The following is a 16,848-nucleotide window of genomic DNA, read 5'->3' on the forward strand; positions in this document are numbered from 1 at the left end:
ATTTGTAAATTAGAGGTAAAAATAAGGTAGTAGAAACTCCCTCTGCAATTTTCCTACCCAAAGACGGCTGCTGTTAACATTTAGATAAACATCCTTGCAGAATCTTTTTGTCTACGCATGCTTTAGGTGTGTGTGTGATATAGGTTATGTTTGTTTGATTTCTGGATTAGACACAGAACAAGGGAAGAGGCACTCAGAAAGCAGGTATTTCATAAACAACCTTTTCTCTGTGTTACAGTTTTGTCTGAATGTAAGCTTCTCCCATTGTTCTCCTTAATACTACTGTGCAGAAATATAGAATAAAAAAGGAAAAAAATATACAGCCTCTTAGAAATGGGCCCAATAAGAGAACCCTGTTGAAAAAATCCCTGTCATGTAGCTATTCAATCTGTGTCAGTAGTATTTTTAGTTGACTTATTTTATTAAGTATAATTTATGTACAGTAAATACAGATATATTAAATGTATAGTTTGATGAAATTAGACAAGTTATATGCCATACAACCAACAATTCAAGATACAGAATGGTGATAGTTGTGGGGAATAGAAAGAAGTAGAAAGAGGATAGAATGATAACTTGTTTTACCTCTTTTGATAATAAATATTTAGTATATTTAAAAGTTAAAATTAAGTCATTATGTATGGGGGGGGGAAGTCACTAATAGGCAAGCCAGAACAATGAATCCAAATGTATTTGGGCTATAACCACACTGGAGTAAAAACCAAAACTAATACGAGTAACTTTCATACACAGTATTTTAGCTGTATACCCTCTGTCTGGTTGGGAAGAGGAAAGTGCAAACAAATCTTCAACTCTTCTCCGTAAACTTGTTTCATATTGGTATGGGTGTGACAGTTCTGAAACTGTGTGTTAAAAGATTGAGCAGTGAATAATTTTGGTGTCATTTTGGACTCAGATCCTAACTGAAAAGAATGATAGAAATAGGAAATTGGCAAATGTAAGGAAGAACCACGTGGGACTAGATAGGTATTGCATAGGAATTTGTGGCATTAATATGAACTAATTACATGACATATATATTTCCTAGCTCTCTCTTCTGTAAGATTCTAGTTGCATTGATATCCTAGTAGCAACAAGCACACTTAGCACTCAGATCTTGGATTCCTCACTACATGGATCAAGAGCTCTTGCAGTAGTGGTTCATTCTATTGTGGGGACAAGGATCATAAAAGATAAGCTTTATAACTTGAACCAGAAATGTAAAACATGCTTTTAAAATGAAAAATAGGACCTTTCAAGAGGATGCTAGAACCAGCTTGAAGATGCTCCCACTGGCCCCATCTGGAACAATTTGAACATCAATATAGACATCTATTGATTATAACCCATTGAATAAAATAGGAATTCCTAATTTCCATGACAGATATAGGATGGATAGATAGAAAGGGAGGGCTTTTCTTTATAATAGAATGCTGACTGGTAAATGTGAAGGGAATGGTAGAGTTGGGAAAAACCAGCATTTTGAAATCATCATTGCAAAGATTGTTTAGGGCTAGAATCTTCAGTGTTTGCTAAACCTAGGGGGAAAGTTTGATGAGCAGAATATTTATATAGTTTAAAAGTATCTCTGCACAGGTTGCTAGATACAAAGTAGGAAACAGTGGTTATAACTATATACATTGGAAAGAAATAGTTACACACCTTGAGTGGGTGATGAAAATTTGTAACCAGTGATAAACAGACATTGTATGCATCCAGATATGATACCCTGAAAAGGACACAATATTACTCATGTAGTATTTCAGCCAGAGAGATGTAACCAGAATCTAATCTTGAAGAAGCTTCAGACAAACACAAATTTAGTAAGGTAAGTACTGCTGTGTAGTCTCAAAAAATGCCAGTGTCATAAAGGACAAGGAAGAGTTGAGGAAATTGTTTCATATTAGAGGAGATGAATAAGACATGATAAGTAAGTACAACTCGTAATCCTGAAGAGACAGAGAAACATGACTGTGGACATTAAATATTTTTCTGTTGGTTTTTGTGTATGTGTGTGATAGGCAAAAGTAATCTCATCTTAATCTGATTTAATTTTAATGTAATCATCATTACTAATGAGTTTGGATTTTAATAAATTACAGTCACTTTAACTTACTATTTTAAAGTAATGGTAGAGCTGAAGATTTTGCAATAATAATAGAGTTTACTCTATAATCTTCACCCAGATCCTTTAAAGTTTACAAGTTTCATAACCACAGAACCTTTATCAAAACTAAGAATTCAACATTGACACACTGATACTATGAACTAAACAACACACTTAATTCAGATTTTCCCAGTCTTTGTGCTCTTTTCTGTTCCTGAATCTACTCCAGGTGACCGCACTGCATTCAGTCTACCCACTTTTGAATTTTATCTTGTGCTAATTAGAAATGCAGCTCTTTAGCAGAGCAATGAAATTGGACCCTTACCTCATACCATATGTGAACATTAAAATTATAAAACTCTTAGGGTAAAACTGCATGACCTTGCTTTTGTCAAAGGATTCTTAGAAATGACAACAAAAGCATGAACAAAAGAAAAACATAGATATTGGATTTGATCAAAATGTAAAACTTCTATGCTTCAAAACTGTAAAGACAACAATAGAATAGGAGAAATTGTAAATCATATGTCTGCTAAGGGACTTGTGTCTAGAATACATAAATTAACTCTTACAATTCAATTAAAAAAAGGCAACCCAATTTTTAAACGGGCAAAGGATCTGAATTGACATTTCTCCAAAGATGTACAAATGGCCAGAAAGCACATAAAAAGATGCTCAACATCCACTGGTCTCAAATCTTGAAAACATTATACTAAGTGAAAGAAACCAGTCACAAAAGACGATATAGTATATGGTTCCAAAGTGTACAGAATGGGCACATCTCCAGAGACACAGAAAGTAGATTAGTTGTTCTTTAGGGCTGAAGGGGTGAGGAATATGGATAGGAGAGTGATAGCTAAAGGGTGTGGGGTTTCCTTTTTCTTTTTTTTAATGGGGAAAAAATTTGAGGTAAGGTACACATAATATAAAATTTACCATTTTAACCATTTTTAAATGAAACAATTTGGAGTTTCTCTTTAAGGTGATGAAAGCTCTAAAATTGTAGTTATCGGTAAATTGCATATATCTGTCATATTGATCAGTATTGCCATGCATCTGTCAGTGTACTAAAAGCTATAGAATTACACACATTCAAATGGGTGAAATGTGTGCTATGTAAATATCTCATTAAAACTGTTAGAAAAGAATATAGCTGCCTAGATCCATTGACTAAAATCAAGGGGCTCACAAATTGATGAGTAGAGAACATTCTGGAAAAATAAATTCATATTCAAGATCTTATGCATATAGATCCACTTCACCCATTATGTTAGATGGTGCACGTTTTCCTTACCCAGTCTGCTAGTAATTGAAATTGGAAGGTCATTAGTTGTTTCAAGTACCCACTTAAAAGAATATATATATATATATATTAAGGAACTCTAGGTATAATTTACATACCTGCTTGTCTAATTTTTAAGAGCGTTTTTTAGATTTAAGTTACATACTCTCAGTTCACCAATTTTAAGTGTGCATTTCATAGATTTTTAGTAAGTTAGATTTTTGTAGCCATCACCATAATCTAATTTTATAACATTTTATCTTTGGGAATTCATTAATGACTGAATTGAAGATGAATTCTTCCACAGATGACTAGAGATGATTAACCCTTCTTACTGAACTCATATGAAATGTTTTGCAGCTATCCTCTTGTGCCTTCTTTATATATCATCTTTTTTTTTTTAACTCATAATGAGAATTTGGCTCTTACTTTCTAAGGGGTTAACTTTCATGTTTCTGCTTTTGCTTTTATTTTTTTATCAAAATTCGACAGCAGTGGTAAATAGTAATGGTGATAGCATTTTAGCTGTCTTGTCTTAATTTTAGTTAATAGCTATTTACAATAGACATGATTTATCATGTTGAGGAATTACCTTTCCTGTGTGGGTTTTCTAAGAGTTTGGTCTTCCCTGCATTAAATACATTTAGAGTTGGACTCTTTCTGCATTTTCAGCATTTATTATGCATTTATATGTATAAGTATATATTTTCCCCTTTGATTTGTAAAAAAATATGGCAAATTATGAAATGTTTTCCTGTATCAAAATTTTGCATTTCTATGGTAATATATTTTATCCAAATGAAATATTCTTTTAATGCCCGGTAATATTTGGTTTTAAAATTTTATTTAGAGTTCCCTTGTCTACATTTATAAGTCAGATTGGTACCTAACTTTCTATTTTGCGCTGCTTGTGAGGGTTTAGTTGTTGGGTTAGACTGCCTCCTTACAATTAATGGGGTAGCTTTCCTTTTTCTCCCCTTTTATCCTGGGAAGTTTCCCTAGTGAAACTGCTCCGCTCACAACAATTTTAAAGACAATTAGTATTCTTTTCAATCTTCCACCACTGTTTTACTCAAATTACTTCTCTAGATCAATTTTAGTAGTTCTTTCCTAGAGAATTGTCCATTTCATTGAAATTTTGACATTTACAGGCCTACCATAGATTGTACTAGTCATTTTGTTTGTTTATAGTTCTATTCAAATTTCTATATTTTTCCTCTCAACTAGCTCATTCAAAGATAAACATGCATTATTTTTATTTCTAAAGTACCAGCTCCTTGATAATTTGATACACTTTTTGTTATCTATTTACTTATGTTTTTAATGTTCTTTAAAAGCAGTTTTGATATCTCTTTGGACATGGTAGTTTATAAATGTTTATTTTAACAGTGGTCTTCTGTCTTTTTTAGGCACGAGATGTGCACACCAATGACATGGTGGCTATCAAGAGAATACCTTATAGTGGAAGGAAGGCTACGGAGGTAGGTGAAATATGTATGTTTGTATTGGCATGTTAAAGAAAGCCATACCGTTTTTAATTGGGGATAGGTGGGAATTTTTTCAAAAAATATTGAAAAATATACAAATCCTAAGGTTTATCTCAGTGAATTTTCTTCCACAGACTCAATGTGCCCATTTAACCTGTACCTAGAGCCATAAACAACATTCCTGACATCCCAGAAACCTCCCAACTGTGTCCCTTACTTTTAAGTTTTTTAGATATGTGCTGCTGACACGAGTTTAATGTTTTAAATTGTTTAGCAGATTATTCTATAATAGAGGGATTATCATGTCTGAGAAAGTAAACTAGAATAAGGTACATTTGACAGTAAGTATACTGGATATAAATTTTTAATGGTTGAGAAATTATTTAACGGCTGTTTCAAATAATCATTGGCAGCTATATATCAAGTCTGAAAAATAAGGCAGTGGATAATCTGAAAAATAAAATTACTGATACTGTATTGCATGTACTTTAGTTCATCAGTATTCTGACTAGTTCTTCCTTATTTGTGTGAATTTATAAAATTACTTTCTAAGTCTGTTCTCTTTGACTTTCTATAATTCTTTAAAAAATTTATTTACTTTTAATTGTGGTAAAGTACACAAAACAAATTTACCATCTTAACCTCTTTAAGTGTAAGTTCACTGGTGTTAAGGATATTCACATTGCTGTGCAACCATCACCACCATTCATCTCCAGAATTCTTTCATTTTGCAAAAGTGATATTCTGCACCCATCAAACAATAACACCTCATTCCCGCCTCCCCGCAGCCCTTGGAAATCACCTCTCCAATTTCTGTCTCTATCTATTTGACTACTTTAGGTATCTCATGTAATTGAAATTATGCACTATTTGTCCTTTTGTGAAGACTGGCTTGTTTCACTTAATATAGTGTCCTCAAAGTTCATCTATGTTGTAGTGTGTCAGAATTACCTTTCTTTTTAAAGCTGAATTATATTCCTGTGTGTGTATGTAAAAACACCACATTTTGTCCATCTACCATTTGTAAATGGACACTTAGTTGATTCTACCCCTTGGTTATTGTGAATAATGCTGTTATGCACATAGGTATACAAGTATTTCTTTGAGTCCCGGCTTTTAAACTTTAGGGTATATGCCCAGAGGTAGAATTGCTAGATCAGTCTTTAATTTTTAAAGGTTTTGGCTTTCTACATTTCTGTAATCTCTGTTTTGTGGTAAATATTGTTTTTTGTGATAAACCAAAACTCTCTTAATAGTTTCTAAAACCCCTAAAAAACCTCCATTTTTTACAAGTTGAATTTTATTTGCCATTCTACAGTATAACATTAAAACCAGCTTTCATAGCAGACTTGTGCTGGAGTCTGTTTAATTAGTCATGCCTAGAACAAAAAGTTTCACCTAGGGCATCATCTTCTCTCATGTAATATTGTGTCCTTCCTGGAAGTTTTTTTACTTTGAAGAATACAGGTTTTAGCTTGGTTTTGTTTTGAGAGTTTGCCTCCCAGAGCACTCAAATTTGAAATGTAAAGCCCATAAAACACTTTCTGAAGTTAGCATCTTACAGCTTACACATTTTACACTGTGAATATCTTGCTCTATTTTCTTGAGGGCTTATGAAATAACATAGGAGATATAGGATCTTAAAATCCAGTGCAAAACATTTTTTAAAGTTCTGTATTCTAGTTCCCCTACCTTTAGAAATATGATACAAGCCAGCGGTAAAGCTTGGAAAAATGGAAACAAGAACAAAAAACAGATTCCAAGTTCCCATCCCACATCTCCTAAGCCTCCAGAGTCTCTGGTATGGACCCAAGTACCTGTATTTTCAGTTCCCTGATTGCTTCTGACAAGTCACCCTACTTAGGATATGGCCTAAGTTTCTGAAGTTGTCATAGAGTAGCTTTTATTGCTGAAGATTTATCTGTTACTTACTAGTAGGCGTCAATGGGAAGGCTCTTCGGGAAATCCTGTAGGAAAATGTTTCCATGCTGCTTGGTTTTTCTGTGAACTTCCCTCTGTTATAACCTAAGTGTTCACTAGCATTTTAGAATATGTGCATTTAGGAATTTAGGTAATTACTTGGCTTGAGTTTAAACAGCAGAAAAAACATCACATTTGGTAGACAATGTAAGCCAAAAACACAACAGCTGAACTTTAAGGTATGTAAATTACACAACAATAAAGCTGCAAAAAAAGAAGGGGGAGCTTGAACTTTTGAAGAAAAACCACTAAATACAGTATATAGTTTTCAACTAGCTTGGTGTGTGGTTGTAAAATTTTTATAAGACTCATTGATAATAAACTTTATGAAAATAAAAATATGTCCTACCAGGAATGAATTTTACATTATTGAGTTGTAAACTATATAAATGTAATTTCTTTAAAGCGTATTACTTTGACATTTACATATTACAAATAAAGCAAAGTTGTATGTTCTTGTTAACTTTTTAATCTAACAATTACTTTTGTACTTATATAGTTTTCTAAGGAAAGGCAACTGTTCCTAGTTCTTTCCTTTATTCTTTTTTTTCTCCCCACAGAGATGGCAGGGTATTATTAAGGAAGTCAGGTGCCTACGAACATTAAAACATCCCAACATTGTAGAATACAAAGGCTGCTATTTACGTGAGCAGAGAGCATGGGTAGGTATCTGCTCTCCCTTTGCTGTAATTTTAGTAGGGTTAGTTTATAATTAATTCAAAAATGTCTCAAAATAGTTGTGTAAAGCCACGCACAAACACCTTGATATGTTAGCTCATACTGAAAAAAGAGGAGCAGCTTTTCCTGAAACTCTTAGGCAGTAAGAGATAAGAGAACTTTTGCCAGTTGACTGCAGAGATTCAGCTGACCGTTACGTGCACTGGAAAATGTTCCGATGTATGTTAGCGGTGTCATTCTTCAAATGCTTTATCAAACATTTGTTGAGAACAATCCTATCAAAGGATGAAAATCAGCATTTATTTTTGACATAAATGTATTGTAAGCTATTTAACCACAAGGATCGTGGTTGGAATATTGGTGGTGAATCCTGGTGAAATCTGAACTGATTGTGATTCTTTGGCTGAATAATACTGAAGGTAGAAAATTGGGACATTTTATTGTAGAAAATGGAGATTAATTTTGCCCCGTTGAAACTAAGATAAGGTAGTAATCTTACAATGGTATAGGCATAGTAATTATGTCTTTTCAGAGAAAGGCTAATTTTTCTTTAAACAGGAATGACCTTTTATTTTTAATAAGCTACAGCTGATTATCATTTTAGTATACAGAACTTAGATTTATTTAGACTTGTAATGTTTGGTTTAATTTGATGGTGATGGTACTCCTAATTTGAGTCTGTGGTAAAAGAAAAAACAGTGGCAGAGAGGGTAGGCTGCCTCTCTATCTTTCAAGTTTCTCCATCTGTAAAACAAGGATGATAATAGGGTCTCCTTCCAGAGGCGGTTATGAGGATTAAATTAGTTAATATATATAAAATACCTGGCACGTAAGAGGTGCTCTGTGTTTGCTTTATAGGAAAGATTTAAACTGTAACCTAAACTTTGTATATATAGTACCAGAGGACGATTTTCTGATTCCTAACAATACCAGTATTGCTACTATAGGTTAATATTAATGGAATATGTATATTCCTTTATAGCTTTAGTTAGTAATTATATGAAACACACATCTTCTACAAGCAGTTATATGTCGGCATTATGAAAGATTAATGTAGCATTGGCTTAACTTCATGTATGCATTTAACAAGTTCCAAAATGTATACTTATATTTAAAGGTAATTGATAACTAGAGTTTGTTTCACTTCTAAGTATCTTCTTGATCTCCTTGGTGTATTTATTTTATCTCATATAGAATCTTTTTATTTTAATAATGTATTTTAATGTTTTTATCATTTTTTCCCCTGTAGCTTGTAATGGAATATTGTTCAGGATCTGTTGTAGATTTGCTGAAGGGTAAGTTTCCTTTATTTATTAAGAAAAGAAAAGTATTAGTACAATAAAATGAGAGTGCATTTACTAAGAGATTTTTTAAATAATGTTACAACTTTCCAGGAAGAGCAAAAACGATTGTCTCTTCCTGGTAAGTTGTAACATTATTAAAAAAATCTCTTAGTGAATGCACTCTCATTTTATTGTACTAAATTCTAGAGTCTCAGCGTGGTATGCACTGTCCTCATTAAATACTATGTTTTAGCATAACAGATGAGTTTTCTTTCATTATGATTTAAGAGGCATTTTTCTGCATTCTTTATCATTAAACTTGATTTGTTCCTTCTGTTCAGAATGAAGATATGTAGGAATATAAAAAGGGAAAGCTCCTCTTTCATTGTTTTATAATCATGAAATAATTGTTAAATGTTAACTTAGAGGAAAATTAGCTGTGAACTATAATAACTAGGCACAACTGTGCACTTATTAAGTTCAATTGCTTTGTTTTATTATCTTGGAAAGCAAAAAATTCCTTCTTGCTAAATGTTAGTTTTTCAAAATTTGCCTATATTAGATATGTGTATATATATTTTAAAATAGAAGTTTTCTATAGAATAATTATTTTCAAATAAAATCTTATTTTAAGTTCACAAAAAGCCATTACAAGAAATGGAAATAGCAGCAATTATACATGGTGCTCTTCAGGGATTAGCCTACTTACATTCTCGTGCCATGATCCATAGGTAAGTACTTTAAAAATTACCATATATTAATATGCAAATTTCTCAGACCTAGAATTTATTAATCCTGAAAGCTTTGTTGGTTTTTGCTAAATAAAAGTACTCTGGAGTTTTACAAACTCATATTTTTTTAGGTTATCCATGTCTTAAAATGAATATACTAATTTATTTGATCTCTCTGTTGAGAATAATTTTTATCTTTTTCTACACATGCTGCTGGACTTTCCGAAGTATGTGCACTTTATAGATTTGTGATAGAAATTTAATTATAGAAAAGTTTAATTTGTGAAGTGGAAAAGATGATAGGGATTATGTAGTCTTACTTGTTTCATTTTATAAATGAGGAAACTGATGCCCCAATTTGTGACTCACTTCTCAAAGCTGATAAAGCAAGATAGATTAGACTAGAGCTAACCTAGACCTTTTGTCCTCCTGGTGACCCATAATGCCGGATTTGTTCCATTGATTCCATGACAGAGACAAGTAAAAGCTACTTAACACTCTATGCTTTTGAGATAATTCTTGATAATGGATAGTAATTTAAAGATTAAACCATCATAAACTACATTTTTAGCATTGGTACTGGTTTTGCCTATTTTTAGAAGGAAGGTAGCATTTTAAAAATTATCTATGTGAATCAGACAATACATAGTAAACTTACATAATAGAGTCACTGCAAATTAATGGGTTATCAGTTTTTTCGATGAGGGTAGTAAGGTCCAAGAGAAATGCACATGCATAGTAAATAAGAGAATGAAAGAGTTGGAAGCAGAATCTAAGGTCTTCTCAACTTCAAAGAACCTTCCATTTTTAAAAAAAAACAAATGGAAGAAAATAGATTGACATAATATTACATCCATTATAATACTATATAGTATGAATTGACAAGTGCTTAGAAATTTTTTTCTTTTTGAATGTTATAGTGCCCATTGTGCATACAATACCATTATAATTTTTTTAGTTCACATATACATTGCTGATTTAGAAAAGAGCTTAAAAGTAAATTTGGGATCATTGATATTACCTTACCCATATGTTTCAGTTTTCATTTCATATTTAGGTAGGAGAACTATGATAAAATTTGGAATGATATGAGTAATTTTAAAAAATTTGGGGCATCAGGTTCTTTTTTTTCCATTTTATTGTTAAGGCTATACTCAGAAATCTTACAGTCATATAAGAATGTTCAGCTAAATTTTTAAAACCATTATTTGTGCCAATAAACAGGCACTCAAATATCGAGTCCTTGCTACTAATTACCTAATTTTTTTCTTCTGTTTCTCCTGCTATTTTATCTTCTCTTTTAGAAAATTGTTACTATATACTTACAGGAATTCTGTGTATCTCATTTCTTAGTTTGGATCTTAATTCTCATTATCCCAACTGAGAGATTATCCAAGGCCTTAATTATTCTGATTTCTCCTTCCCTATTTTATAAATTTTTATATGATTTTATCATTTTCAGTATAATCTTACAAAGGAAAGACAAATAATTTTCTGTGTTCCTTAAACCCAGAGACATCAAAGCAGGAAATATCCTTCTGACACCACGAGGCCGGGTGAAACTTGCTGACTTTGGATTTGCTTCCATGGCTTCTTCTGCCAAGTCTTTTCTGGGGACGCCGCATTGGTAAGGGTAGTCCTATCTGGTATTGATCCTCATAATTGAAATGGGCAGTGTGTGGTGGTACTTTTATCAGGTGCTTTATGTTTCTCCTGGAAATACAGTGCTGCTTTAGATATTACTCTAAGCACTGTAGTTTCAGATACAGATTTGGAGTGCTGCCCTTGGATCTCCTATTGATTTATTTGTCCCCTCTGTGTTTCTTTCCTGTTATCATCCACATCATGTATTGAGGGTAGGAGTGAAAAAATTTAAATCTTTAAGAAGGGAGAAGATAGAAATGCTAAGTGGAAATTTTCTTTAGATTTATACTTACTGTGTGTCAGTATCTTCTGAATAAGAGTACCTGAAGACTGGTAGCTGATTAGGAACTTTTGTTTTCATTTTTTATTGTGGAGAATTTCAAGTATACAGGGAAATAGACAAAAATATAACGAAGGCTTACACAGCGGTCAGCTCAGCCTAACAGCACCTCCCCAGGGCCTGGCTGCCCTGTGTACTTGATCTTCTTGCCCTCCCTCCCACCTCCAGTTATTTGAAGTGACTTCTAGACATCATCTAATTTTATTCATAAAAAATTCCATATTTATGTCAGCAAGTATGAAGGGAATAATTTTCCACATCTTCAACTTCCATAGATGTCCTCTCTCTGTATATGTTGAGAAGTGTCTTAGGTCTACTGCATCTTCTTTTCCACCTACCTTTCAAATCTCCCAACGCCCAGTTTGTTAAAGAAAGGCTTCTCACCCATCCTGACGAGTAGAGTGATGCATTGTTCTGAGAATTAAAAGCCTCAAACCATCCCCAGAGGGACAATCTGAGAACACGTAACATCTAGAATATATAGCATCAGAAATATTGAAGAGTTAGGACACCAAGTTTTGGCAAAGGGCCTTCTGCCTTCACAGTCATCTCTCTTCAGTTCTTTTTACTCCTTACTTTTTCTTTTCCCCAATTGTCTTTCCACCCATCTTCTTTTCTAGTGAATCACAAATTATCTCATTTACAATGGGGACATTTGTCGTGAGGACACATTAACATGTTATTTACAATGAAAAATGAAGTTTGGCATTTCCTGACAGAAAATAATTCTGATTTGAATGGTTGATATGACCATGCAGACTGGGATTGCTAATTAGGATATTATACAGCAGTGTTTTTAATGAATGAGAGAGGTCCTCAGCTCCAAGTTGTAAATATCTGTAAAGCACATATACAAAATAATGTATATACATATGTGTGCATTATATCCTTTGCAATTATTAAGTTTATAAAATTTAGATACCAACTCAAAAATGTACAAGTGGATACATTCTTTTAGTAAATTCATTGGAAGTAAGAAAATAAAAACTTTGAAGACTACTGTTCTGTATGACCAAAAATTTCTTATGTAGAACCCTAGTTTAGATAGAATCCTCTTCCCCTGTATAAAAAAAGGGTTCTTTGGACAAATAATGCTTCTTAATGGTCCCCCTCTTTATAAATCAGTGGTCAATATTAGATACTAGAAAGGAGCTAGAAAGTTGTGCATTAAAAACAAAACTACTTTTTTAACTTTGTTGAACTTAGTGGCTCCCCAAGCTTACTTCAACATCTTAACACATTACAAGCCCTCTATTATTGGCAATTGAAACTTACATATGTACTAATTTGTATATGGTATATTAGGAACACAGCACTATGTACATATTTACATATTTTTACACACAGGAACACACATACGCCTGGTGAGAATCTTATTGAGCAGAAACTTCTAAATGTTTGTCTGTGCTTAACAAGTACAAAGGAAGTATAAGGTGAAGCACCAGTGAGAACATTAGAGTCTAGCTGAAGATGCGAACTAGCGTTTCATTTTATAACCAAGACGCCTCCAGAGTTAATAATTGTATGATTTATTTAGTTATGGGTGGCGGTCCTAGCCACTTTTATCACAGAACACTACTCCTATTTGCAAAAAAGACTGACAAACTGCTTATTCATTGTTGCTTATTGTGGCAGATATTTTCTCAGCAAAATGTAGTGAGATTGTTTACTTCAAGAAAACAAGTGCCAGTGACAAAATGCCCTCTTTTGAGCAAAATTTAGACTTTTGTAATAAGATGTTGAAACCGAAATGTTTGAGAACCGCTGGCATAAAGGATATACAATATTACAATCTGCAAACTTGAATTGATGCAGAATGCAACCCTGCTCTGGGGAGTCTTTCCACCAGGATGCTGGTACGTGATCATGACAAATGGTGAGAATAATTCTAACACTGTATATGCAACGGTAAATATTTACCTCACAACGTGTAATGCATTTATTTCCCATTATAAGAATTCTTATGTCCAGGTATATCATCTGGAATTCACACAGGTATTCTCCATGTGGACGGTCATTACGTTTTTAAAGAATAGTATACTTTCTTTTCTTTTTTAACTTAAGTATCATTTTATGTTTTAGGATAGCCCCAGAAATAATTTTACGCAAGAATGAAGAAAAATATGATAGGAAAGTAGATGTATGGTCTCTGGGAATAACATGTATTCAAATAGGTAAGCATTGCTCTTTATTACTGTGTAGTAAGTTTGATGAATGTTTTACCTCAATTTCTGTACCAAATAACAGATTTTTATTTTTATGTCAGTGTTTAAGGGGAGCAATAAATCTATGAAGGTTGTCACTTTGGTTATTTGGCAATTTGTGTGTGTGTGTGTATATATAATATATATAATATATATATTATATATATATGTTAGTTTAGGTATATTATATTTGCTGTATTAAATTAGGTCTAAAATAGTTTCTTCTGTGGTATTAATTTTGTGGTATCTGTGTCTAATATTTAATGATATTTGTTAAACACCTAGAATATGTCTATGGTTATAGATTTATCACCTATGAAGGGTCTCTAAAGCATTCATGAATTACTTACTGCTACTATGGTTACTTAATACTTTGTGTTAGGTATGAGGATTAGACTATCAGGCTGCATACCTTATTGTACAGCTTGATTTTTTTTTTGGTATCATTAATCTACAATTACATGAAGAACATTATGTTTACTAGGCTCCCCCCTTCACCATGTCCCCCACCTCATACCCCTTCGCAGTCACTGTCCATCACCGTAGTAAGATGCTATAAAATCACTACTTGTCTGCTCTGTGTTGCACAGTCCTCCCCGTGCCCACCCCACACTCTACATGCTAATCGTAATGCCTCCTTTCTTTTACCCCACCCTTATCCCTCCCTTTGCACCCATCTTCCCCACTCCCTTTCCCTTTGTTAACTATTAGTCCATTCTTGGGTTCTGTGATTCTGCTGCTGTTTTGCTCCTTCTGTTTTCCTTTGTTCTTATACTCCACAGATGAGTGAAATCATTTGGTACTTGTCTTTCTCTGCCTGGCTTATTTCACTGAACATAATACCCTCTAGCTCCATCCATGTTGTTGCAAATGGTAGGATATGTTTTTTCCTTATGGCTGAGTAATATTCCATTGTGTATATGTACCACATCTTCTTTATCCATTCATCTACTGATGGACATTTAGGTTGCTTCCATATCTTGGCTATTGTAAATAGTGCAGTTATAAATATAGGGGTGCATCTGTCTTTTTCAAACTGGAGTGCTGCATTTTTAGGGTAAATTCCTAGAAGGAGAATTCCTGGTTTCAAATGATATTTCTAATTTGAGGATTTTGAGGAACCTACATATTGCTTTCCACAATGGTTGAAATAATTTACATTCCCACCAGCAGTGTAGGAGGGTTCCCCTTTCTCCACAACCTTGCCAACATTTGTTGTTGTTTATCTTTTTGATGATGACGATCCTGACTGGTGTGAGGTGATATCGCATTGTGGTTTTAATTTGCATTTCTCTGATGACAGGCGATGTGGAGCATCTTTTCATGTGTCTGTTGGCCATCTGAATTTCTTCTTTGGGGAACTGTCTATTCAGCTCCTCTGTCCATTTTTTAATTGGATTAATTGCTTTTTGTTTGTTGAGGTGTGTGTGAGCTCTTTACATATTTTGGATGTCAACCCTTTATTGGATATGTCACTTATGAATATATTCTCCCATACTGTAGGATACCTTTTTGTTCTATTGATGGTGTCCTTTGCTGTACAGAAGCTTTTTAGCTTGATATAGTCCCGCTTGTTCATTTTTGCTTTTGTGTCCCTTGCCCGGGGAGATATGTTCATGAAGAAGTCACTCATGTTTATGTCCATGAGATTTTTGCCTATGTTTTTCTCTAGGAGTTTTATGGTTTCATGACTTAATTCAGGTCTTTGATCCATTTTGAATTTACTTTTGTGTATGGGGTTAGACAGTGATCCAATTTCATTCTCTTACATGTAGCTGTCCAGTTTTGCCAGCACCATCTGTTGAAGAGACTGTCATTTCCCTATTGTATGTCCATGGCTCCTTTATTGCATATTAATTGGCCATATATGTTTGGGTTAATGTTTAGAGTCTCTATTCTGTTCCACTGGTCTGTGACTGTGTTCTTGAGCCAGTACCAAATTGTCTTGATTACTGTGCTTTGTAGTAGAGCTTGAAGTTGGGGAGCGAGATCCCCCCCCACTTTATTCTTCCTTCTCAGGATTGTTTTGGCTATTCGGGGTCTTTTGTGGTTCCATATGAATTTTTGAACTATTTGTTCCAGTTCATTGAAGAATGCTGTTGGTAATTTGATAGGGATTGCATCGAATCTGTATATTGCTTTGGGCAGGATGGCCATTTTGACGATACTAATTCTTCCTAGCCAGGAGCATGGGATGAGTTTCCATTTGTTAGTGTCCTCTTTAATTTCTCTTAAGAGTGTCTTGTAGTTTTCAGGGTATAGGTCTTTCACTTACTTGGTTAGGTTTATTCCTAGGTATTTCATTCTTTTTGATGCTATTGTGAATGGAATTGTTTTCCTGATTGTTTCTTTCTATTAGTTCCTTGTTAGTGTATAGGAAAGCTACAGATTTCTGTGTGTTAATTTTGTATCCTGCAAATTGGCTCAATTCCGATATTAGTTCTAGTAGTTTTGGAGTGGAGTCTTTAGGGTTTTTTATGTACAATGTCATGTCATCTCCAAATAATGAGAGTTTAACTTCTTCTTTACCAATCTGGATTTCTCGTATATCTTTGTTTTGTCTAATTGCCATGGCTAGGACCTCCAGTACTATGTTGAATAACAGTGGGGAGAGTGGACATCCCTGTCTTGTTCCCGATCTCAGAGCAAGAGCTTTCAGCCTCTCGCTAGTTGGTATGATGTTAACTGTGGGTTTATCATATATGGCCTTTATTATGTTGAGGTACTTGCCCTCTATGCCCATTTTGTTCAGAGTTTTTATCATGAATGGATATTGAATTTTGTCGAATGCTTTTTCAGCATCTATGGAGATGATCATGTGGTTTTTTTCTTTCTTTTTGTTGATGTGGTGGATGATGTTGATGGATTTTCGAATGTTGTACCATCCTTGCATCCCTGGGATGAACCCCACTTGGTCATGGTGTATGATCCTTTTGATATACTGTTGAATTCTGTTTGCTAGTATTTTATTGAGTATTTTTGCATCTACATTCATCAGGGATATTGGTCTGTAATTTTCTTTTTTGGTGGGGTCTTTTCCTGGTTTTGGTATTAGGGTGATGTTGGCTTCATAGAATGAGTTTGGGAGTATTCCCTCTTCTTCTATTTTGTG

The 16,848-nt window shown here is 33.8% G+C and overlaps 1 protein-coding gene across 11 annotated transcripts in view; it reads left to right on the forward strand.

The window, feature by feature from the left end:
* Positions 1–16,848, forward strand: part of LOC118969377 (serine/threonine-protein kinase TAO1-like) — a 207,906-nt gene that overhangs the window by 57,874 nt on the left and 133,184 nt on the right. For 9 of the 11 annotated variants that reach the window (XM_073230102.1, XM_073230097.1, XM_073230101.1 and 6 more), the window contains 6 exons: positions 4,799–4,870; positions 7,417–7,518; positions 8,784–8,829; positions 9,452–9,548; positions 11,062–11,175; positions 13,615–13,706. In XM_073230102.1, coding sequence (XP_073086203.1) covers positions 4,823–4,870; positions 7,417–7,518; positions 8,784–8,829; positions 9,452–9,548; positions 11,062–11,175; positions 13,615–13,706 — 499 coding nt within the window. In that variant the 5' untranslated portion in view covers positions 4,799–4,822. Of the gene's footprint in view, positions 1–4,798; positions 4,871–7,416; positions 7,519–8,783; positions 8,830–9,451; positions 9,549–11,061; positions 11,176–13,614; positions 13,707–16,848 lie in introns of those variants that run through there. The other 2 variants (XM_073230104.1, XM_073230105.1) reach the window with 2 other exon arrangements.

This window comes from Manis javanica, chromosome 2, assembly GCF_040802235.1.
Source record: "Manis javanica isolate MJ-LG chromosome 2, MJ_LKY, whole genome shotgun sequence".
Classification (NCBI taxonomy): Eukaryota; Metazoa; Chordata; class Mammalia; order Pholidota; family Manidae; genus Manis; species Manis javanica.